Source organism: Lepidochelys olivacea (assembly GCF_965140295.1).
Source record: "Lepidochelys olivacea isolate rLepOli2 genome assembly, chromosome: 2".
NCBI lineage: Eukaryota > Metazoa > Chordata > Testudines > Cheloniidae > Lepidochelys > Lepidochelys olivacea.
The window spans coordinates 39,459,233-39,485,329 of NC_140412.1; the positions used below are offsets into that span (position 1 = coordinate 39,459,233).

At 41.8% G+C, this 26,097-nt stretch overlaps 1 protein-coding gene across 8 annotated transcripts in view; it reads left to right on the forward strand.

Moving 5' to 3' along the window:
• Nucleotides 1-26,097, forward strand: part of RNF19A (ring finger protein 19A, RBR E3 ubiquitin protein ligase) — a 91,815-nt gene that overhangs the window by 56,741 nt on the left and 8,977 nt on the right. For all 8 annotated transcript variants that reach the window (XM_084621865.1, XM_084621866.1, XM_084621867.1 and 5 more), the window contains 5 exons: nt 1,835-2,600; nt 12,033-12,241; nt 14,888-15,032; nt 15,816-15,978; nt 24,235-24,349. In XM_084621865.1, coding sequence (XP_084477991.1) covers nt 2,005-2,600; nt 12,033-12,241; nt 14,888-15,032; nt 15,816-15,978; nt 24,235-24,349 — 1,228 coding nt within the window. In that variant the 5' untranslated portion in view covers nt 1,835-2,004. The remainder of the gene's footprint in view (nt 1-1,834; nt 2,601-12,032; nt 12,242-14,887; nt 15,033-15,815; nt 15,979-24,234; nt 24,350-26,097) is intronic.

The following is a 26,097-nucleotide window of genomic DNA, read 5'->3' on the forward strand; positions in this document are numbered from 1 at the left end:
CAGTAATCGCTATGTGCTGTGTTAGTGGCTGTGTTTTAATTATCCTCTTGGCTGCAGGTTTACAGCTGTTTGAGAGGTTGTTTTTAGGGTGTGGATTTTTGATTTTCTTTGTTTTTGTTTTGTATTGGTTTTAAACAAAGATGAGAATGACCTCCCCAAATATGTGCACTAGCCTATCCATGATATGACCATATTTATATCTTGATTTACTGTTTCTTGTTGCACATACATGGTATCAGATCTTCCTCTTGGAGAGATCAGTGGGTTGACGTTTCCACTGCTAGTCAATCTTCTTTTGAAACCTCCCCTGCTTGACTTTGTGTTCTAGGTGTTGCTGATTTGGCTGTTGTGGGAAGGGTCTGTAGACATGCACTTAGTTACTGTTCAATCAGTAGCTGGTCCTATATCTAGGATACAAATTTTGTAATATGCTCATTGGCATTGGCTCAAGGCTCAAATGCATTGGCTCAAGGTCTCCTGCTCAATATGCCGACACTTAACAGATTCCTAAGTCTCCCATCTACCAACATGTATAAAAAAATAGAATTTGTAATATATCACATTATGTAAACCCTATAAATCCCTCCTCCTCCTTCCTATTTGTTTCTAGCAGTTAACTTCAGTATGACACATTGAAAACCAGTTGCAGTCCTCCTTTTCCATATTGAGGTAAAGTTTGAAACACTGAGAAACAAAATATAAAGGCCAGCAATGTGGTAGTCCACAGTACACCGGAGCAAGCCAGTACATCCAATTGTATGACATTGACATCTTCTAGGAAACACCTCTCATTTTCCCCTTATTATCAAAAGTCGTATTATCAGGTCTCATGTTTTCTGAGAGCCAGCTAGCCCCCTGTATGGAAAAACCTGTGGGAAGGATGGGTAATGGAGGTGCCCTTACTGCATTTTTCTGTAACTGGCTCCTTTGCTAGAAGACAGTGGAAAATGGAGGTTGTGGATTTTGGAGGCCATGCTCCCTCCCAGTCTCATGGATCCATGAAGAAGGGAGACCCATGCTGTGTTGCAGGGGCAGCTACTATTCTGCTGGTTCCCCTTTTCCCTGGAAGCAAGATCCAGTAAAAGAACCATGTTGCCATTGTCTGAGTCTCCTGGCAGCTGCTTAGTAGCAGCCACAGAAGGAAACCTGAAGGAAGTACAGCTCCAATCTCTATTACCTCCTTCCTGGATTTCAGCATGGAAATCCCATGTTTGTTTTTTCCCCTCTTGCCCTATTTCTAGAAGTACAGACCCTGAGTGGAAGGATATTCATATAGAGCATGTTTTTTTAAAATTTTTGTTTTGTTTTGTTTAGCTATAGTGGTTCTATATGTGTCTCTTCTCTTCCTCCTCTTCCCCTCCCCCCCGCCCCAACTACAAAGTATTGTAGCCTTAATAGGTTAAACACTATAAATCCACTGATTACCCTATACTTCTGATTGGAAGAGCTGCTTATATTTTATTTTCCATTGTTGTTTTATCATTACTTTGTATTACAGTAGTTCCTACAGGAGCTGTTGCCCTATTGTTTTATTCTCAGCACAGTGTAGTAAAAAGACAACTTACAACCTTGGTAAATGACAAAGGTGCAGCAGATTAATGAATCAAACAGATAGATAAGGCTGTTGGTGAGAAAGGAGGAAGAGTTAGCAGTAATATGTATAATATGAGAAATACGGTGCTCAGGTACTACGCTCTTTTTTTTTTTTTTTTTTTTTTTTTTTTTTTTTTTTTAGAATTAGCAAAGGGACTGAATGAATATGATTCTAACCTGTCCTTTTTTCCCCACCCCCCGCTCCTTCCCTTGCTCCTCTCCCCTCCTCCCCCCCATTCAGATAATTTCTATGAAGAGTTGGCAGGAAATAAATGCGTGTGAAGAAGTTTCTGCATGAAGACTGTCTGTCCAGTAGCGATTACCCGACAACATGACTTAGCATATGTCCTCTCATATTGAATTGAGCCTTAAAAATGATTAGGGTTACATGTTAACTTCAATACACTTCTGATGAATGTTCTAGAAATGAGTTTGCATCGGCAAATGGGTTCTGATCGGGACCTGCAGTCTTCTGCCTCCTCGGTGAGTTTGCCTTCAGTTAAAAAGGCACCAAAGAAAAGAAGAATTTCATTGGCCTCTATCTTTCGGAGGAAAAAGGACACAAAACGCAAATCCAGGGATTTAAATGGAGGGGTGGATGGAATTGCAAGTATTGAAAGTATACATTCGGAAATGTGTACAGACAAGAACTCCATTTTCTCCACGTATACCTCTTCAGACAGTGGAGCCACCTCTAGCAGCAAACCAAGTGGCGACTTCATGGAGTGTCCCTTGTGCCTTTTGCGGTACTCTAAAGACAGATTCCCAGAAATAATGACTTGTCACCATAGGTCTTGTGTGGATTGCTTACGTCAGTATCTCCGGATAGAAATCTCTGAGAGCAGAGTTAATATCAGCTGCCCAGAATGCTCTGAACGATTTAATCCCCATGATATTCGTTTGATATTAAATGATGACATCTTGATGGAAAAATATGAAGAATTCATGCTTAGACGGTGGCTAGTTGCAGACCCGGATTGTAGATGGTGCCCAGCTCCAGACTGTGGGTAAGAGTGCTTCCCTCCCCACCCCCCCATCCTTTCTTTTCCCATCTGATCCAGTGGGGCATATTGAACTTCTCTAACTAGTAAAATCACTGTCACCAAATCTCCCCTATCATCTCCCTACATTATTGTTTGAATTTGTAACAAGTAAATTAGAGTAATTCTAATGTTGTAATCATTTCCACATTATTGTTGACAAAATGTTTTATCCTCTAACCAAGAAAATTGTGGAAACAGATTGTTCTAGTTTGTGAATAAGGTATATAAAGCAAATCAGGTGACAAAATAGGTAAGATAGGTGCATGGAGCCCCAAGTACTAAGTGTAAGGCTATTTAAAAGGAAGGATGAAATGTTGTGCCTTAAAGCACTGGCACTTCAAGTGCCAGCAGCTGGGGGGGAAGCAGCAAAAAAACCCTACTCCAACCAGAGTTCTGACCCCAGAAAGGGAGACGTGCTAGAGACTCTATCAGGTACACTAGGGACATTGCTATTGCTTTTGATTTTATGTGTAAGACACTCAGATATTGTGGTGAAGGGTGACTGTAAAACTGTGATAATTCATTTGTTGTGGTAGTGAGATCAAATGGTTATAGTATTTTTTTTTTTTTTACAAGTTATGGTAAGTACTTCCAGCAAATTAATTTACTGAGTTAAATATAAGCTAAAAAGCATTATTGATATCTAATATAAAAGAAAAACACCCTGAGAAATCTGCTTGAAAAGTCTTTTTAATTCTAGTTCTCTTCACCTGCAGACAACAGTCCACTTGCTGTTGGTTGTGAGATATACCCACTGTTGTTCGGGTTGCCAGGCATCCAGTTTTCAACCGGAACACCTGCTCAAAAAGGGACCCTCACTGCTCTTAAAAGTCTGGTCAGCGGTTCATCAGGGCTAAGGGAAGCTCCTTGCCTCTGCGGCTCCCTGAAGCGGCTCAGATGTCCCTGCGGCCACTAGGCACAGCGCTGGCCAGGGAGGCTCTGTGCACTGTCCCCACACCAAGCGCCAGCTCCGCAGCTCCCAATGGCTGGGAATCTGTGGGCAAGGGTAGTGCGTGGAGCCTCCTGGACACCCCTGTGACTAGTGGTCGCAGGGATATACCAGCCGCTTCCGGGAGTCGCCTTAGATAAGCACCACCCAGAGCCTGTATCCCTCACCCCCTCCTGTGCCCCAACCCCCTGCTCCAGCTGGGAACTCCCTTGCAGAACCCACACCCCCTCCCGCAATCCAAAGCCCTTGGCCCCAGCCCTAAGCCCCCCCCCTGCATCCCAAACCCCTCATCCCTGGCATCCCCAGTCGGAGCCCTCACCCCCAGCCCCAGACCTGAGCCAAACCCTTCATCCCTGGCCCCACTCCAGAGTTTGCACCGCCACTGGAGCCCTGAGCCCCTTCCTGCACCCTAAGCCCCTCATCTCTGGCCCCACCCCAGAGCTCGCACCACAGCCCGGGCCCTCACTCCCTCCAGTTTGATCCTGTTTAGTACCAGAAGAAGTTTGCCTAAACTTTGAATCTATTGTTTAAATCAGAGGTGGGCGAACTATGGCCCACAGGCCACATCCGGCCCACGGGACCGTCCTGCCTGGCCCCTGAGCTCCTGGCCCGGGAGGCTAGCCCCCAGCCCCTCCCCCACAGCCTCAGCTCACTGCGCCACCAGTGCAGTGCTCTGGGTGGTGGGGCGGTGAGCTCCTGGGGCAGCGCAGTTGCAGAGCCGTAGCCTGACCCTGCGTTAAGGGGGCAGGGAGCGGGGGGGTTGGATAGAGGGCAGGGGATTTTGGGGGGCGGTCAGGGGCTGGGCTATGGATAGGGGTCAGGGCGGTCAGAGGGCAGGGAACAGGGGGTTTGAATGGGGGCAGGGGTCCCGGGGGGGCAGTCAAGGGGAGGGTTGGATGGGGCAGTGGGGGGCAGTTGGGGTGGGGGTCCCGGGGCGGTCTGGGAGAAGGGGTGGATGGATGGGGCAGGGGTCCCGGGGGGGGCAGTCAGGAAGGAGGGTGGGGTGGATCGGGCGGTGGGGGGTCAGTTAGGGGCAGGGAGTCTGGAGGCGGTCAGGGGATAGAGAGCAGGGGGGTGGATGATCTCATTTTGTGATGTATCCTTGATTGATTTGCTAATTCACAAAATGTATTTATTGAGCACTTCTTGTAAAATGCTGTAGGTACCTCACAGGGCGAAGACATTTTCATTGACCCAAAGAGCTATAATTTAAAGTCTAAATGGCACAACATTCTGGGCTTATAAACAGGAGGGGAAGAAGGGTGAAGGGAGGAGCAAGGAAGGATAAGGATAACAAATAGTAATATGACAAAATAAGTAAAATAGGACATACCATAAGTGAATATAAAATGTTGCCAAAAAATTCCTCTGGTAGGAATTCTAGGCCCTGATCCTGCAAATATTTATGTGTATGCTTAAATTTAAATGTGTGGGTAGTGCCATTGACTTGAATAGGAATTCTTATGTGCTTAAAAAGAAAAGGAGTACTTGTGGCACCTTAGAGACTAACCAATTTATTTGAGCATAAGCTTTCATGAGCTACAGCTCACTTCACTTATGCTCAAATAAATTGTTTAGTCTCTAAGGTGCCACAAGTACTCCTTTTCTTTCTGCGAATACAGACTAACACAGCTGCTGCTCTGAAACCTGTCAGTATGTGCTTAAAGCTAAGCACATGTATAAATGTTTGTAAAATCAGAATCCTAGGGTAGGCAGGTCTTCATCAACTCTTATAATCCATTGTTGGCTTAAATCTGTTGAAAAGTAGGTTTTATAGACACAGTGGTAAATGGATCTAGCTATAGGAGCCTTATTTATACCAGAGTTCCCAGTAGTTGGAAGTTTTACAAAAAATTCTTAGGGTAGGCAAGTTTCTTTTAAAAGATCTTGCTTTTTTGTTTCGTCCCCTTCATTCCTTCCCCTTTTGATTGTCCAGTTTTGTGATAGTTTCTCAGTCACTACTGCAAGTTAGGGAGTTTCTTCTGTGCTTGTGTCCTATTTTTTTCAATTAAGTACAATCATTGATTTAAAATTTGCTTGCATGATAAAAACTTAGCAAATTAAAACAAAAAATTGTTAAATCTGATACCTATTACTTTATATTCTGTACTTCACTCAGTATGAAGAAAGAATAGAGTAGCTTCACATTTTTGTTATCCTGCACTACCATGGTGTTATGGTTGTAGGGGAATGTGTACATCCAAACAAACTATTTTCATTTTTTAGTGTTACAAAAACTTTTGTTACATTCTGTATAAACTCTTTTAATAAACAACCTAATTTTGGAATTTAAGTATATTTTAGAAAAACATACTTGGTTTGCAAATTTAATCGGGGTATTTTCCATTTGGAGTTTCTAATTAATTCTGTCACTTTAAATTTGTATCAACAGTGAGTTTTATTAAAAAAAAAAAAGCATAAATTTTAACTGAGAAATGCCATTTGAAAACACAAACATTAAGGGTGTTCACACTGTCTCTTAGGAACACATCAGTATAAACAAAATTAGGATGAAACATAACTAGTCAGACAAATTTACAGTACTTTGGCACATACACTTTTTGTAGTGCTGAATGTTTTCATATGTTTTTCTAATAGTTTTTTAATAAGAATACAGTATCTTTTGAGCCTACCTAAGTTTGTGTGTTTTATAGGTAGTTCTATAGCCCTACCTGGTAGGTTTGCCTGACAATTTTCATTATAAGATCCTGTTTTCAGTGGCTTATAACTTTTATCAAACTTCCACCATTTGGGAAAGAACTTTCCATGCTGGGTGTCTGCCTCTGGTAGAATATTTGTAGAAAATATCAGCCAAAACAGTTCAGCCATTTCTGAGAAAAAAATCTAGTGACCTTTTCTTTCAGAATCTTTTAATATCCCCCATGCTTTGGAGCAGGAACTTGAAATTTGACAGAAGGGAGGCAGGGTGACCTTTTGTGTTAGAGATGTGCCTTTTGCTATCCAAGTAAAAATCTCCCAAATTTTGGCCAAGTCATCCTTTTAAAAATTGCATTTTACACATACTCTGTAGATACGTTCTAGAGTTTAACTGCTAAAATTTCCAAAGATTGCATCCTTACATGGTCCAGCATAGCTCATCTTGTGCTAACCAGATGGCACTTGTGCCATCCCCACACAGCAACTGAACATGCTACGGCCCAGGGCAACAGACTTCCTTGAAATGGTTGATCCCAGCTGCTCTGGGCAGGGATAAGGTCCAGGCACTGGACCTGACTTTCCTGTTGTCTCAGTGCTGGACCTCCTCCACTTTGGTGGCCCCCAGGCAGCAGGAGGAGTAAGCAGCCCCAGTGAAATGCAGAGGAGAAACAAGGTGGACCAGTATAGCCGTAAAGCCTAGATTTGGAAAAGGAGTCTGGTGAGACTGGGGCTGGAGGTAGGGAGAGAAATTGGGACTGACTGGGTGGGGAGGCTGGGACTGTGAGCCGGCAGGTGAGAGGAGAACTGATTGGGCAAGGAGATTGGGAATCAGGAAAACTGGGATTGGGGAACCAGGGAGGAAAATTGGGTGGGAGTTTGGGGAGCAGCACAGATTGGATGAAGAGCTGGGAGAAAGGGCAAGACCGGGACTGGCTGGAGAAGGAGACTGGTAGTAGGAATGAGTGTGTGTGAGAGGGAACAGAAGGCAGTTCTGACAATGAGTTGGGGTGCAGGGAGAGAATGGGATTGTCTGAGCAGGGACTGGGACAAGAAGGCAGGAAGTGGGGGGATTGGGACAAGGAACTGATCAAGAAAGTCCTATGGCCTGTGTTATCCAGGAGGTCGGACTAGATGATCCAGAGAGGTCCCTTCTGTCCTTGGAATCTGTGAACCAAGGAGAGGGTGTGGGCAGAAGACCGAGATTGGATGAGGGAACTAAAAGGGAGACTAGACCTGGGGGCCAATTGCAGGGGAGCGAGGACAAGAGAGACAGATCCACAAAGACTTGAGAAGGGGTGGGGGGAAGCTGGGGCCGGATGTAGGGAAGGGGAGAAACTGGGCGTGAGGGGGACACTGGGACTTATACAGCAAATCCAGAATGGAAGAGTGGGACTGATTGGACAAAGGGATTGGGATGAGAAGCAGGAGGAGTGGAGATTGAGATTGACTAGAGAAGGAAAACAGGACTGAGATAAGGAGCCGTGGTGGGTGGGAGCTGTAAGAGAGGGTTGGGGCAGGGCAAAGGGTTCAAGCTTGGGGGGAAGAAGCAGAGAAGAGGTCTGCCCACTAGAAGAGTACACTCCCATTCAGAGCCTGAAATGGGACCAGAGATTTCAGCCTTTTTCTGATGTCCGCACATACCTGCGAAGCCAACGGTGCACCCTTGCCCTCTAGTGCTGGTCCACTTGCAGAATGGCAGCCTAGTATTGCTATCCGTTACTCAGCTCAGGTGACCGAGATGTAGGCAGTCTTGCTGATGGCTCGAGTGGGTGGCAGTATAGTGCTAGATGATGGAATTTGTTTTTTCAGTTTGCTTTTTTTTAAAAATTGGGAAATTTTGCACAATAAACTGTTAAAAGGACATTATTAAGGTTGCATTGTAAAGCACTCAAAAGTTCGGAAATGCCAGAATTAATGGATTGTGATAGTAAGTGATCGTATAATTAAAGACTATTTTTTTTTTCCACATTCAGTGTGCTGCATTCAGTGCAGGATGGACCTGCTCTGGGGATGGATCAGGGTTGTGTAATAAAGTGTGTTGTCTGTTGGACTCCTGCCTCATTTGTTGAAAAAGTTGGAAGATGTGTAGTGAATGAAGTGAGGGGTTTTAGCTGAATCCCTGCCACTGCTGGACTTTCTATGAGATGCTGGGCCAATCACTTAAACCATCCTTTTTTACAGGTGGTCACTAATGGTATGTTCCTCATTTTTTGGTGCCCAAGTTGATACCCCAGGGTCTGATTTGCAGAAGTGGTGACCACTCAAAGCTAAAGCTAAAATCAGTGGGAGCTGTGCTTTGAGCAAATTAAATACTATTTAATGCTAAATACTCTGAAAATTCAGGCCCTGGGAATCTCAAATTGGGCATCCAAATTTAGTGGATGTCTTGACCTTAATCTCTTTGCCTCCATTCCCCATCCGTAAAATGTGGATAATATCACCCCTTCACCTCTTGTGTATTGTGAAGATAAATTGATTGGTGTTTGTGAAGCACTCATACTATAGTAATAGGCACCACAGAAAAGCCCATGAGGAACTTAATTCTGTCTTTCATAGCAGGGTTTGAACAGTGTGCAATAAATTAAGGCCAGGGTCCACACATTGAAATATGAGGGTAACACAAAATATTGAATAGCTGCTCATTAAGTGAGCACCATCCATTCTGTGCACTGAGTAAGATGGGTCTTTGGAAAAATAGTATGTGATCGTGTAATTAAAGACTGTATCATAATACCTACCTATGCACAAAGGAGTCAAATTAAGGTTTTCTGGGCAATCTTAATTCTTTCACTTCCTAACTTTTGAGTACACTTTGCAACCTTAATGTTCATTTCATACGTTTTGTGTGTCTGTGTAATATACAAATACTTTACAGATACTTGTGTGCCATTTTCATGTACAGTAAGAACATCTTTATTGAATGCTTGTAAATTAAAAATTAAGGGGAATGACTGCTAGGTGCTCCACAGCTATTTTGGTATTGGATAAAATAATTTCAAGAATAAATTCTTAAAGAAATACACAATCTCCAGATGAACAAACATATGCTTTAACTGTTGCATGGTGCAGCACTAGGCATTCTCTTCTAGATCTGTGCTTTGACAAACTGAAAAGTATTAACATGCAAAGTACATAGATAAAATTGAAGGTTTATTTTTCTCAAATTAGTTATTGCTGTGAGATGTGCCACAATTCAGGGCCACTGTACGTGTGTTCCTCCTCCATGGTCAGTTAGACCCTGAGCATGTCAGCAAGACCCACCACCCAGACACTTGGGAAGGAATGCTCTGAGTAACTCAGAGCATGTCTGCACAGCAAATTAAAACCCACGGTTAATGTGTGCCAGCCGGCTTGGGCTCACGGGGCTCGGGCTGCAGAGTCGTTTCATTGCCGTATAGAATTCTTGGCTCGGGGTAGAGTCCAAGCTCTAGGACTCTGTGTGGTGGGAGGGTCGCAGAGCTCCAGAATTCTACACATCCATGAAACAGCCCTGCAGCCAGAGCCCTGCAGTTCCAATTTGGCTGGCACAGGTCAACCATGATTTTTCTTTTCTGGGTAGACATCCCTTCAGAGCCCTCCCCATCTACTGTCCTGTCTCTGGTCATTGGGAATATTTGCTACAAGCAGTTGCAGGTGGCCACATGCAGTTGTAGGCAATCTCATCATAGCATCTTCTCTGTAAACTTCACAAATTTCAGTTAGGTACAATATTATTCACTTTGGGTAACATTTTCAAAAGCCCCTTGATCATATAGGTGCCTAAGTGACTCAGGCACTTTTGAAAATGGGACATAGCTTCCTAAGTCACTTAAGCGCTATTAAAAATTTTACCCCTCCTGTCTTATACTATTGTTGTTTTTGTAATGTTAATCACCTGCCATCGTATTCAGCCTCAAATGTTACTTTTTCAGTACTATGTGAACTAATTTCTGAATTAAACATCTGTCTCTCCTTGTTTTTTCTGTGGTGCCCATTGCCACAGTATCTAAGTGTTGACAGTGCTCTATAAATGTAAAATCATTGACTAAGATTTTCAGTAAAGACTATTGACTATGGGTGCCCAGTTTGAGGTTGGTGTTGGTACCAGTCCTCTGAAAAGCCAGGCTCCTTTAAGGTGTCTCAGGATAGCCCTTAAAAATGGAGAGAACCAAAATCACTAATTACATTTGAAAATGTTGAATGTTAACATTTCCATGCCAACATGAAGATTTTTTTCCCCCCTTAACGGTTTAATGTATACTTCTTTTTCCTTCCTCAGAGCCACTTGAGGAGCCCAAGGGCTTCACTTTCCTTTCCCCCATCCTTCTAATCTTATGCATGCTGTGTCACAGTGATCCCCTTTGCAACACAGTAGTATCAGAGGAAACATACTCTCTGTGAAACCTGAAACACAACACTATAAACTTTTTTGAGTGGATTAGCAAAACAGCAATTTGCTGTGCATCTTTTTCTGAACGTGCTGTTTCTCCCATACTCTTTATCTTCATCAACCTAGGAGTAAGGGACTGGGCAAGACATCTGAACTTGGATGTTCTTTGTGGCAGCACATGTTGTGCTTCCATTAGACCTCTCTAGGCTGTTCTTTATTTGGTTTTGTGGTAGTATGAAGGTAATTTTGCTGTAAACAAATGCTGTATAATATGCATGCTGAAAAGACTAATCCACTCAAATGCTGTGCTAATCTTTAGTTTTTAAAATGGTCAAATAACTCTTTCAGGTAATTACACTCATGTGAATGTTTTGTTTTCCATAAGAAACTATAGGCAAATGGACAATCAGTAAAGTTTCCCAGTAACTTAATCTTTACGTGTTGTAACTGCAACTTATGGAAATTCTTAGAGGCAAACCCAGATCCCATGTCTCCTGGATGCAAAAGGCCCTGAATATGTGATTTGGTGTGCACAGAGAGGTGGGAATGAGGTCACATGGGATTTGCCGTTTTAAAATTCTGTTGTAACACTTGGGTATGCTCTCAGGCCTGGATTTTTAAAGGTATTTAGACTGATTTAGGAGCCAGTCTCATTTTCAGAGGGGGTTTAGGCACTTAGTCTTAAGTCCCATTTTGGCTCCTATATCAGTTAAGGGTTATAATGCTGAGTGCAGCAATACCTAGATACCTTTAAAAATCTGTGCTTTGTCCTCTAATTCCTAACCTCAGCACATATTTGCCCCTAAAAGAAAACCTGTTTTTAGACAATTAGCTTGTGTTCTTAAGACACTTAATAGATATCCAAAAAGACAATTTATCATTTCATGTTTGTAGGTGTTGCATCAGTGTGTCAGACGTGCTGGAGTATTGACTTTACTTTTTCCCCAAGAAGTGATTGCTGCAGGGGACTATGCCATACTGAATCACTGAATTATAAATCATGTTTGTTTATTTTAGTGCTTAGGGACCAACTGAGATTGGGGACCAGTTCTGATAGGCACTGTACAAATAGAGTAGTACACAGTCCCTGCCCCAAAGAGCTTAGACTGTCAATAGATAATACAAAGGATAGAGGAAGGAGCGTTCTGACAGCTTTAGTTTCTGGCTAGCTCCTCCCTGCAGTTTTCCCCCAAACCTACATGGCAGGGGGGGAAGTCCCTCTGCATCTGTCTTAGTGCCCCTGGAGGTGTCTGCTCTGCACAATTTTGGATCTGAGTAGGTGGGTGGGGTGGCCGTGGCTAGGGGCCCCATTCTTCCCCAGTCCAACAGTACATGCTTAAGCTGCTGCCCTAGTAGCTGGTCTATAGATACTGTTTTTGTATTAACAAAAATCTTTCTCCTACCCCTTTGATCATTTAAGATATGCTGTGATTGCTTTTGGCTGTGCCAGCTGTCCCAAACTTACCTGTGGGCGTGAAGGCTGTGGTACTGAGTTCTGCTACCACTGTAAACAGATTTGGCATCCAAACCAGACCTGTGATGCTGCTCGCCAGGAAAGAGCCCATAGTCTACGCCTGAGAACAATTCGTTCTTCATCTATTAGTTACAGCCAGGAGTCCGGAGCAGCAGGTATGTGTGATCGTGTGTCTCTGTAGAATGTCTTACTAGTACAGTTACATGATTAGTATTACCAAAGAAAGAAATATGTGATGACTTCATTAGCTCCAACACTCATTCTTTCTTTCTTTTTTTTTTGGTACCAGTTTCAGAACCATAAAACATTAATACAACTTTAGATTAACTTTAAAAAAAAAAGTGCTGGGTTTTTGGTTTTTTTTTTTTTTTTTTTTTTCTAATATGGGAAACTTTGGGTTTTCAGTAATGGTAAAATCATGAGGGTATAGCGCTGATGGCTTCAATTGTTACAAGCCTTTTTAGGGTTTTTAAATCTTGAGTTCTTTTATAGTTTAGAAGTGTAATCTTCAGTGAACTTGCAGCCACGTATTCTTGAAACACTGCTGGCTGGCTGGAACCACTCTCCTCCCAACTGCACAGCTTCCACAGCTGAAACGCAATATTTTTCCCAGTGGGTGGAATTTTGACAAGGTTTAGAATACTGGTGTAAATAGACCTGAAAAAGCAAAATGATGATTGATTTACCCAATACCCACACCCTGTATAAGAATGCACAAACTGTTACTACACATGAGGGATATATCAAGGTAATTTCTGCTTGTCAATAAAGTGCTTCTGCATTGGCCAGCCAGAAATCAAATAACTCAGACATGTGAAAATTTAGTCTATTGCGACTGTTACTGAGTAGAAGGAAGGTTTGACTAATCAGTGGAGCAATGATTTGGTATCGCCAAGCGTTGCCTGTTTTGTCTGACGCACACTTTGTCAAATTAAACTCTCTTGCTCGTTTATCTCTTCCCCAACCGACTCTTCTCTCTGACTGGACTAATTAGACATATGGGGGGAAAGATTCTCTCCTGCGTTCTGTGTCCAGTTATGTCTCCCTGATTCTCTGACCTAACCCTAGCCTAGGGGCAGCTCTAACTTGTACAGTATGCATCTGGTCCCCTAGAGATTACATGCCAGTTGGGAATCGATAGCATGCACCATACTTTTGTCACTGCCTCTTCCTGTGCATCACGGTCTGTGGGGAGGATGGTGTAGGACAGGGGTGGGCAAACTTTTTGGCCTGAGGGCCATATTGGGGTTCCAAAACAGTGTGGAGGGCAAGGTGGGAAGGCTGTGCATCCCCAAACAGCCTGGCCTCTGCCCCCTGACTGCCCCCCTCAGGACCTCCCACCCATTCAACCCCCCCTGCTCCTTGTCCCCTGACTGCCCCCTCCCAGGACCCTCCGCCCCTACAACTGCCCCCCCGGGACCCCACCTCCTATCCAACGCTCCCTGTCTCCTGACTGCCCCGACTCCTATCCACCTCCCCACCTCCTCGCAGGCCCCCCAGGACTCCCACGCCTATCCAACCACCCCCTGCTCCCTGTCCCCTGACTTCCCCCCAGGACCCTCTGCCCCTTATCCAACTCCCCTGCTCACCACCCCCTTACCATGCTGCTCAGAGCATCAGGACTGGCAGGTGCACCGCCCAGCGGGAGCCAGCCACACCGTCACAGGCGGCCCAGTGAGCTGAGGCTGCGGGCGAGGGGGGACAGCAGGGAAGGGGCCAGGGGCTAGTCTCCCCGGCCAACAGGACGGTCCGTCCTGCGGGCCGTAGTTTGCCCACCTCTGGTGTAGGAGCTGGTTCTGCTGACTCTACACTTGTGGCAGACTCTCCCATGCTAGGCATGGTCTCCAGCAGAGAGAATTGGCAGGAGTTTTCCACTGCCTCATTTTCTCCATCGAAAGCCTACTGGACTGCACCTTTCTTCTGCACCACCAAGTTATTTCTGACCAGCTAATCAGTGGGGCGTGCTTTACATAACTAATGTTGCTACACAGGGGGTGATTTATGTTGCTATGGTGAATTGCTTGTCCTGTAATTCAGAATCAGAGTAGCAGTCTGGGAAATAGTCCAGAAATTGCAACAGAAAGTCTTGTCAGTATGCCATATCTTGTCTTTCCTATCATTAAGGTTACTCTTTGGGAAACTTTCATTTTTAAACTTGTCAGTGACAGAAATAAACCCTTAGCGATATTTTCAGTATTAAGCTCAGTTAATAGTATTAGAAAGATTCTGATTTGTCTGTTTTCTGTAACAAATATAAATTTATCTGGTTTGGGGAGAAAGAGCCATTAAGGGGAGGCCATGGAGCGGAGTTAAGAGCAGAGGAGTGAAAAAGAGAACAAAAACTATGGAATATTGAAGGTGAAATGCATATTAAGTGTGAGGAAGAAATAAGGGTTAGGACTCAGGAGTGAAGATTACAGAAGTATGAAATGTGGAGGGGATTATATGCAAAGACTGCCTGTCATCATTCATGTTTATTATTTTGTCTGTTTAATATCTAACTTATGTTTTATTGACTTCGAAAATCTGTGTGTGTGTGTGTGAAGCTATTGATGTATCTAAATGTGATATATGTTAATTTGTTGTGATTAGTTCTAGTTTATTGATAGTTTGAAAGGGTCATGACTTAAAAACCACCTGCAATTAAGGATTTAGTAAAGCATGTTTATAAATAAGATTTAGATATGTCTGCGTCAGAACTACTGTGATCAGTCAAATCTCATAAGTATTTCTTGTCTGCATTTAGATAAATTTCACTTTTTCATAGAAATAGTATGATCTTCATGTTTCATTTTAAACAGCTGATGATATAAAGCCATGCCCGCGTTGTGCTGCTTACATAATAAAAATGAATGATGGAAGCTGCAACCACATGACTTGTGCTGTATGTGGTTGTGAATTCTGTTGGCTATGCATGAAAGAGATCTCGGATTTGCATTATTTAAGGTATGTTTAGGAAAAATCTTTATAGCTATAGATTATCTGAGACAAATATTTTCTCATTTTATACATTCAGAATTTTACCTACATCCTGTTTCCTGATTTTTCATTACTTTGCTTTTCCCTGTTTTGACTTCTTGTTTAACTTCAGGAGTGACTGGAGTGTTTATACAAGTGCAGACTGATTTAAAGTTCTGCTTGGATGAATAAATGTTCTGTGCTAAAATATCTAGGGCCAGGTTGTCCAGTCAACCAAAGGCTGTCTTGTGTCTCAGCAGAGTAGAGAATTATCCTCTAGTGTTTATGTATGAGAAATTCAATATATTTTTTTCATTTAGGTCCTTAAAATAGTCATTTCGTCTTATTTCAGAAAATAAAAATCAAATGTTCTCTCACTTTGTTTCAAGCTCAGAAAGGTGGATGCAGCACATACTTAGTGTGACCAAATGAATGAAATGGTGTAGATGTTCACAATAGCTACTTTTACTGCAGTTCTAGTGCTGATTATTTATTTTGAGTGTTAACTTGATATAACTGGAAGTTATAGTTTCCATGTGAAAGTGATAACTTGTGTTAGCACTGAGCAGCACAAGACATTATGTGGTATGATTCATAGTGCATTTCAAAGGACATTGGAGCATCTGAAAGGTCTGAAGAAATAGTTTTTAAACACTCAGTCACCATCGGTGTAACATGAATTTTATTAGATATTGTCATGTCTTAAAGTAACTTATCATTGGCTCATTTCTAAGCAGTTGTTTGTGTTTGTTTACAATTCATTTCTATTAGCCCATCAGGTTGTACATTTTGGGGAAAGAAACCATGGAGCCGTAAGAAGAAGATACTGTGGCAACTGGGAACACTTGTTGGAGCTCCAGTAGGAATAGCTTTAATAGCCGGCATTGCTATTCCTGCTATGATTATTGGAATCCCTGTGTATGTGGGGCGTAAGGTAAAGTGCACTGTGCTGCTTACCTTGCTTCTGTTTTGAAATGCAACACTCTTGATCATGTACACTGGTGTACTTTCAGTTGGCTCTGTTCACTATTCCTTCCCAAATAGGTTCAGCCATAACTTTAAAAATGGTTAGCATCCTCATTTTATTTGTGAGGGGCCATGTTTTTCAAAATGTGGCTCTTCCGTTTGCACACACACAGCCCAAAATATTTAAAAATTGATTCCTATAATTTGGCCTATAAATCCTTACTTAGGCACCTAAATAAGTGGCCTGATTTTTAAAAGTCCTGAGTTTCCAACCTCCCTAACCCTACTCAGATCTGGACAATAAAAGAGGAAAAGGTGGTAAAAAAAATAAATTCTTAGCTTTTCCCTTTGGATCTCGAGCAAGAAAGAATCCATTGACATATTAGTTGAAAATCCTGCTATATACATATGCATATGCCCACACATTTCTGTGTTTGTACTTAGTGGCTTCCAAATTCATTAAGTTACTAGGGTATATACATTTACTGATCACCAAGTGCAACTATCCACAGCTAAACGCAGTGTTTTTTGTTGATGTGGGAATAGACAAGGAATTAACACATTAACCAGTAAGTAGTTGGTATCTTTCCTCCAGCAATAAGGACTACTACTAGGAGTACTAGTGCAAAGCAAATAACAAATAGCAGATAAAATTATTCTTGTGTGTTTGTTCTATCTTTTCCAAGTTTTGTAATTCAGGGTCAAAAAGTAAGTTATCCAAAGACCTTTGAAATGCTGTTTTTTGAAGTGTTAAGATGCCAGATCTTTCACTTGAGTTACGCTATCCTGAACTTCTTAAATCCTCAGGTTATTTTATGTTGTTTTATCAACTTGAACTCGTGGTGCCATTGACTAGTCCACGCTTGCATCTGCCAGTCTGCCTCTTGGTGCTCCAAGAAATTGTCATTCCTTTCCTTTGCCTCTGCCCCCGTTCTGATGCTGGTCTGGAGTTGTGGAGACTCATCTCTGCCAGGCCCCTCCTTTTTCAGTCCGTTCTCTCCAGTAAATTTTCTCACTTTCTGCTACTGTTGCTTTAAAAAATAATCCACACTATTCCCTCATGTTTTAGCACGCTTGCTGGGTCCTAGCAAAAGAGAAGAACAATAGCGATAGTTGAATTTACATACAAATTACTAATAGCTTCTCCCTCTCTCTCTTTGTTCTTATAACACCCAGATCACCTAAGCACCACACATATATAAATAAATTGACCTTTACAACAGCCCTTTGAGGTAGAGAAGTATTGTCCCTTTACATCATAGCCTAACCTGAAGAGTAACATCAAAAAAGGGACGGCTTATTTCCAAGAGCAATAGGGAAGTGTTAGTACCATTATACAAGGCATTGGTGAGCCCTCATCTGGAATACTGTCTCTCCCATGTTTAAGAAAGATGAATTCAAATTGGAACAGGTGCAGAGAGAGGCTGCTAGGATGATCTGAGGAATAGAAAGCCTACCTTATGAGAAGAAACTCCAAGAGCTTGGCTTGTTTAGCCTAACCAAAAGCAGGCTTTGGGGAGATATGATTGCTCTCTAAAAATATGTCAGAGGGATAAATACCAGGGAGGGAAGAGGAGTTACTTAAGTTAAGCATCAGTGTGGGCACAAGAACAAATGGCTATAAACTGGTGATCAACACGTTTAGGCTTCAAATTAGAAGAAGGTTTCTAACTATCAGAGGAGTGAAGTTCTGGAACAGCCTTCTATGGGGAGCAGTGGAGGCGAAATACCTAACTGGCTTTAAGACTGAGCTTGATAAGTTTACTGAGTGGGATGGTATGATGGGACTCCCTACAATAGCATGTAGCTGATCTGTGACTTCTAGCAGCAAATATTTCCAACAGCCAGTGATGGGACACTAGATGGGGAAAGCTCTGAGTTACTACAGAGAATTCTTTCCCAGGTATCTGGCTGCTGGGTCTTACCCACATGCACAGGGTCTAACTGATCGCCCTATTTGAGATTGTGAAGAAATCTTCTCCTGACTCAGATTGGCAGAGACTCTGGGAGGGGGTAGGGTCACTTGCAGGTTTAAACTCATGTAAATAGTGGATTCTCTGTAACTTGAAGTCTTCAGATCATGATTTGAGGGCTTAAGTAACTTGGCCAAAGGTTATGGGTCTATCACAGGAGTGGGTGGGTGGGTTCTGTGGCCTGCAACGTGCAGGAGATCAGACTGGATGATCGTGATGGTCTGGTCCCTTCTGACCTTAGTCTATGACCTTGTCCACACTGTAAGTTACTTCAGAATAACTTACGTTGCTCTGGGATGTGACTAATCCACACTCCTGAGCAACGGAAGTTATACCGATCTAAGCACTGGTGTGGACAGCGCTATGTCGGTGAAAGAGCTTCTCCCACTGACACAGCTACTGTCTCTAGTGGAGGCAGGAGTTATTGAGCCAAAGGGAGAGCTCTCTCCTATTGTCTTAGAGCATCTCCGCCACAAGCGCTACAGCGGAGCAGCTGCACCAAGGTGCTGTAGTGTAGACGTAGCCTTTGAGTCCACGTCTAATTCCTGACCCTAAGAGCTATGGAGAGGGCTTGCTAGCCAAGTTTTGTGCAACAGTGGTCACCAAGACTTTGCAAATTCATGTAAGATTTGCTGCAGACAAGCAATTTGGCCTGGCAAATTTCTGAAGTCCTAAGGGGAGCAGACCATAAATTAAGGGGTTTGGCCCTGCAAACCCCACATAGGTAAGAGAGCAGTAAGACCCATAGGGCTTAACTACCTCTGCCTTCAAACTCTTCTCAAGTGGGGACAAGGGCACTGGAACAATTCCTGCCCTCCTCCTTCTCAGTTGAACCTTGGTAAAGGCTACGCTGCTGAAACCCCTTCTCATGTCCCACTTTATTAAAACTATATGGAAAAATAAGTTATTAACTTAACAAGATTTTGCCATTGCTTAATATTTAATAAAGGTGATTGAAAGGAAGAAACAGTGATTTATCCCTCCTTTTTTAAGTTGATTGCAGCTACAAAAATAATATATGTAAAAGGCAAAGAATACATGGTGTGGCAGTCTGTTCACCCCTCTTACAGGACTATGATAATTTTATACAAAGTATTCCTCATGAGATATCATTTGAAAACTCATAATTTGCTGACCACTACTGTCCTGGTAAAATATGTGTGGCAGCATTGTATGTAAAGTTATAAGATTCTACTGTATGACATTACTGAGGCATATTCCCAGTTTGTGCCTATTTCTGGTAACTTGTTCCTCAAATGCAAACTGATGCCCAGCCAGGTATCAACAAAATCAAATGGAATATCCCCTGATCAAGCGGCCGTTCTTTGGCAGGAAAAAGGGTGTAAAGCAAGGATTTTACATGTTGGCCAAAAATAGAAAGCTGGAAGTTTCCATCCCATGGACTTTCTGTCTCATGAACCTCAGCTGGAGATGATTTTCTACGAAAAGTACAAAGAATGGGGAACAGAAGCCCCAAATTGTCTCTCCTTTCATCTCTACTCATGGTATCAACAACACTTGAAGGACAAAGAAAGCATCATTGGACTGGGGAGGGATCCTGGCTGAAAGATTCAGCCAGTAAGACTCCAGTAGTAAGAAGAGACCTTTTGCTTTGAATTCACTTAGCTTGTTAAGTTAGGTATTAGTTGTGTTTTTACTTTTTATTTCATTGTAACCAATTCTGACTTTATGCCTCACTAGTTGTAATCACTTAAAATCTACCTTTCTGTATTCTGTTAAATTTGTTTTATTGTTTTATCTAAACTAGTGTGTGTTTGGATTGAAGTGTTTGGGACACTTCATTAGGGATAACAAGATTTGTCTGCATAAATTTGAGGACTGTTTAATTAATCGCAGTTAACTCACATGGTTAACTCAAAAAATTAATCACGATTAAAAAAAATTAATTGTAGTTTTAATTGGACTGTTAATAGAATACCAGTTGAAATTTATTAAACATTTGTGGATATTTTTCTACTTTTTCAAATATATTGATTTTAATTACAACAGAGAATACAAAGTGTATGTTACTCACTTTATATTATTTTTGTTACAAATATTTGCATGTAAAAATGATAAATAAAAAATATTTTTCAGTTCAGCTCAAACAAATACTATAGTGCAATCTCTATCATGAAAATACAACTTACAAATGTAGATTTTGTTCTTGTTGTTACATAACTGCACTCAAAAACAAAGCAATGTAAAACTTTAGATTCTACAAGTACACTCAGTCCTACTTTTTGTTCAGCCAATCACGAAGAGTTTGTTTACGTTTACAGGAGGTAATCCTGCCTCCTTCTTATTTACAGTGTCACCTGACAGTGAGAACAGATGTTTGCATTGCACTTTTGTAGTAGGCAATGCAAAGTATTTACATACCGGATATGCTGAACATTCATATGCCCCTTCATGCTTCGGCCACCATTCCAGAGGACATGCTTCTATGCTGATGATGCTCGTTTAAGAAAAAAAAATGCATTAATTAAATTTGTGACTAAACTCCTCAAGGGGAGAATTGTGTCTTCTGTTCTGTTTTACCCTCATTCTGCCATTTACTTAATGTTTTAGCAGTCTCAGATGATGACCCAGTGCATGTTGTTTGTTTTAAGAATACTTTCACTGCAGATTTGACAAAACCCAAAGAAAGTACCAATGTGATATTTCTAAAGATAGCTACAGCACTTGACCCAAGGTTTAAAAATCTGAAGTGCCTTCCAAAATCTGAAAGGGATGAGGTGTGGAGCATGCTTTCAGAAGTCTCAAAAGAGCAACACTCCGATGCAGAAACTACAGAACCTGGATCACCAAAAAAGAAAATCAATCTTCTGTTTATGGCATCTGACTCAGATGATGAAAATGAACATCTGTTGGTCTTCACTGCTTTGGATCGTTATCAAGCAGAACCCGTCATCTGGAATGGTGGTCGAAGCATGAAGGGACATATGAATCTTTACCGCATCTGGCATGTAAATATCTTGCAATACCAGCTACAACAGTGCCATGCAAACACCTGTTCTCACTTTCAGGTGATGTAAACAAGAAGCAGGCAACATTATCTCCTGCAAATGTAAACAGACTTGTTTGTCTGAGTAACTGGCAGAATAAGAAGTAGGACTGAGTGGACTTGTAGGCGCTAAAGTTTTACATTGTTTTGTTTTTGAATGCAGGGTATTTTTGTACATAATTTTACATTTGTAAGTTCAACTTTCGCAATAAAGAGATTGCACGACAGTACTTGTATTAGGTGAATTGAAAAACACTATTTCTTTTGTTTTTTACAGTGCAAATATTTGTATAAAAATAAATATAAAGTGAGCGCTGTACACTTTGTATTCTGTGTTGTAATTAAAATCAATATATTTGAAAATGTAGAAGACACCCAAAAATGTTTAAATAAATGGTATTCTCTTATTGTTTAATAGCGTGATTAATCGCAATTAATTTTTTTAATCACTTGACAGCCTTAATAATTTTCTATTAATGAAATGATGGACTTTATATGAGCTTGTATTGTCCAGAAGGGTGCTGGGCTGTAGAAGACGCACATTTCTAGGGGGAAGTTGGGACAAGAGTTTGCTGGTGTTGCCCTGCAGTATAATTGATGAGTGTCTGGTTATAGCACTCATACTGTGTAGCTGGAAGTGATTTACATGCTAGTGGCTATGTGTGGGCAAACCAGGAGTAGTTGCTCTCACAGCAAAGCAGTGTAAAAGGCACCTCAGGTTGGAGAATTGAGGGGACACAGCTGTCTCAGTCCAGATTGTACCCTAGGGATGCCTGAGTGGCGCAGCAAGGAGCAGGGTACCTGCACAGCTTGTTGTTTTGAGTGAAGTTTGCATTTTAAGCACTGGTACAGCAATTTTAAGTTAGTCTCATGTGTGGTGGCTAGAAACAGTCCAAGGAGGCATAGTTCGTTGTTTTCTGTTTGCTTATTTCAGGTAAGGGAAATGGAAATGGTGAAGTATAAAAATGAGCAAAAGTGAAACAATTACAAAGTTGAAGCTGGCTAGAGTGGAGGTAGCAGAAGAAGAGAGAACGGCCGTACCGAATGTGGAAAGCAGATATGAGACTGAAAGAAGCAGCTGCTGCATGGGAAGCTGAAGAAGCCACCCATAGAAGAGCGATGGAGCTTAATGAACAGGAAGCTGAACCCCTTAAGCGAGCTATGGAGCTGAGACAAGAATTTGAGGAGAAGGAGAGGAAATATAATCTGGAGCTGATAGAAAAGCATGGGAAGATCCCAGAGTCACCAACATCTCCCATCACTTGAGGAATCCATGGCTAGGACCAGCTGTGTCCTACATACAGAAAGACAGACTGCACTAAGGAATACTTAACCACTTTTGAAAATCTATGTGAAATTCATAAGATTCCTGGGGACAAGAAAATCCCCACAATGGTTGCATAACTGTCTGGTAAATTTTTGAATGTATTTAATGAACTGCCAGTTCAGGAAGCTGTGATGTATTCTTAATTTAAAGAATCTGTTTTACAAATATTTCAAATCACCCCTGAAGTGTATAGGGTGAAATTTAGAAATCTTAACAGCAGTATTGGCATGAGTCATAGTGAATATCCCTTTGAATGATGATGCACAGAAAAAATTTGCTTTCATCCCTGATACAGACTCTGAATTCTCAATGTTACTGTTTGGTTTAATTAATGCTGGGGCCATGTTCCGGAGTCTGGTGAATAAAGTGTTAAATGATTTACAGAACTTTGCAAGAGCATATGTGGATGACATTGCAAGAGGGGAGATATGACCCGTCTGTGTGTTCACCCCTTTGTACAAAATTTATCATAGTTTTGTAAAAGTACGCCTTGTGAGATATCATTTGAAAACTTATAATTTGCTGATCATTAATGTCCTGGTAAAATGTGTGGCAACATTATATATAAACTTAGAAGATTCTACTGTATGATGTTATTCAGACATATTCTAAGTTTAGAGAAGCCAGCACAAACCGGTTCCTCAAAAACAAAAGGCAAACTGATGCCTCAGCCACATATCAACAAAATCAAATAGACTATCACCTGGATAAACAGCCATTCTTTGGCAGGAAAAAGAGTGTGGCAAGGAATTTACATCTTGGCAAAAAAACCCCAAAAAACCCCAAACAGCTGGAAGTTTCCATCCCACAGACTTTCCGTCTCCTGAGCCTAAGCTGGAGATGATTTTCTAAGAAAAGTATAAAGAATGGGGAACAGAAGCCCCAGATCATTTCTCCCTTCATCTCTACTCATGGCATCAACAACACTTGAAGGACAAAGGAAGCATCATTGGGGGCGGGGTGTGTGGAATCCTGGCTGAAAGATTCAGCCAATAAGACTGCTAGAACATGGTGAGAGAGACCTTTTGCTTTGAATTCACTTAGCTTGTTAAGTAAGGTTCTGACTTTTATGCCTCATTACTTGTAATCACTTAAAATCTTCCTAAAAAGAAAAGGAGTACTTGTGGCACCTTAGAGACTAACCAATTTATTAGAGCATAAGCTTTCGCTCTAATAAATTGGTTAGTCTCTAAGGTGCCACAAGTACTCCTTTTCTTTTTGTAAAATCTTCCTGTAATTAATAAACTTTTTTCATTGTTTTATCTAAACCAGTGTTTGTTTGAACTGAAGACTTTGGGAAACTTCAGTTTGGATGACAAGATTTGTGCATATAATTTTCGATTAATGAAATGATGGGTTTTATATGAGCTTGTATTGTCCAGGAGGGTGTTGCGCAGTACAAAACGCACATTTTTGGGGGAAAGTGTGGGACTGGGAGTTTGCTGGTATTGCCCTGCAGTGTAATTCATTGGTGGCTGGCTATAGCACTCATACAGTATAGCTGGGAGTGATTTACAGGCTAGAAGCTGTGTGTGGGCAGACCACAAGTGGTTGCTTTCATAGCGAAGTAGTGTAAAAGGCACCCCAGGTTGGAGAATTAAGGGGACGCAGCTGTTCATCCATCTGGATAGTACCCTGTGGAATGTCACGCATGGGGATTATAGGGACTTCTAATACTTATGCTTTCTTTTTTTAAATTGTATAAATTAATGTAAAATCACTAAGAAAGATGTATTATTTAATGTCCTTCTTTGAGAGGCTAACTTTTAAGGAGTATATAAGGATTTAAATTAATAGTATATAGTCTCTAGCTGAGAGCACACAACAGACTGCTCTATAGCAGAACAGAGCCAAAACTATTTACATTATGTTATGTGCAATGTATCCTGAAACCCTCCTCTTTCTTCTTCCCTCAAGATCCACAATCGATATGAAGGCAAAGACATTTCGAAACACAAACGGAACTTGGCTATTGCAGGTGGTGTAACCTTGTCTGTAATAGTTTCTCCAGTTGTAGCTGCAGTAACTGTAGGTAAGCAAATACCACCACTGCATGAGAGTAGTACCTTGCAACCAAGCATTTGAGAAGACTTGTACAGACTCTCATTAATAAATGACCCTCAGTGAATTAGGAGGTATTAGCTTCATTTTATAGATATGGAAATGGAGGGATAAAAAAGTTGAGGTTTGCCCCAGATTACACTGTAAATTGCACTGGAGCAGAGACCAGTGTCAAGACGTTAGAGAGGCTGCATCTAAATGAAAAATTATAAAAAACTTCTTTAATCTTGTAATTTTCATGTTGAACTTGTTTTCAGATTTTCATAATCTAACATTTTTTCTTTAAAAAGAAAATATAATTTAAAACTGCTTTTAAAAGGTACTCTAAAAATGGCACCATGGGGTCCTTATGTGTGTGCCAGTGATTCCAGAGCAAATTTGCTCAATTTGGAATTTTGAAATTTTTTTAATAATTCTTTAATATCTGACACTGCAAGCTCAAGTTTGGTCTTCGGGAGACAAATTGGGTTCTTTCCTTCTCTCACTGAGGTTTGCATTGAAGAAAAGTAGGGTTGCAGCTGGTGTCACCCTCAGCATATTCCTGAACCAGAGCTGTGTAGGAGAGACGCCCCTAATTCTGTGGGTACTGGGCATGGCTACAGCCTTATTGCCCTCCCACCCAACAGCTATTCCTCCATGAGGGGAGGGGAAACTGCAGAGAGGAGCCAGCTGGAAACTCCAGCCAGTAGGAGCAGAAGCAGCCAAAGCAGGGACTTCTGGACAGAACTGTCTCTGTCTACAGTTCTGTATGGACTTCCTCTGCCTTTTGCTTATTGGCTTTCTGCTCCAACCCTCCCCCTACCTTTGCCACAGTCTCTTCATCCCAGCCTCACTCCATACCTGCCCTCTTACTGTCTTCTCCCCCACTCTGTCCATCTCACTTCCCTTCCCTTTTCTTTCCATCTAGCTTCCTCTTTCAGACAAATGGATCAGACAGATTTGTCTGATTCCTCTTCATTTCCCCCCATTCCCCCAAGTAAATCCACCCAACAAACAAAACAAATATCGTGGAATGCTGTTTGCTGCCATCACATTGTTCACTCTGCTTGCGTGTTCTACCCCTTCCACCCATCCTGTGCCTGTCTTATTTATTTAGGTTGTAAACTCTTCAGGGCAAGGACTGTCTACTCTGTGTTTGTGCAGTGCCTAGCATAATGGGGCCCCAGTCTTGATTGGCCCTTAGGCACTACTGTAATAAACATTATTAATAATAATAATAATTAATAATACAATCAATGGTACCTTTGGCTGAATAGGGGAAAAAGGAACCCAGTTTGTGTCTCAGATCCCAATACAGGTTTGCAGGGCTAGCAGTTGGGAGGGAAAAAAAAATCTATCTTCTACTTAGGCATCCATTGGCCTGGACTTCACTCATGGGTTACAGCTCTTCATTACTCCTTCACAGAGGTAACAGCAGGGTTTTTTTCCCCACTCCTTTTACTTTTTTTTTACTTACTCCTTTTACTTTCGGTTGCCTCTTTGGGCCTGCTGCACCACCACACTCTTACCCTAGTTTACTTTGCCTTCGAGAGAGTAGCTTGAGGCACACTGCTCTCCACAGTAGAGATCCTGAGTGTGAGTTTACAGTGAATTGGATTTTCAGTAATTGGAACCTATTGACCTTCCTTTTAGGGCAGACTGAAGAGCATCTGTATTCATCTGTATTGCAGCTGCTTTGCTCCATATGGGTCAGTTTGGCCTGGCACAGCCTGCCATTTT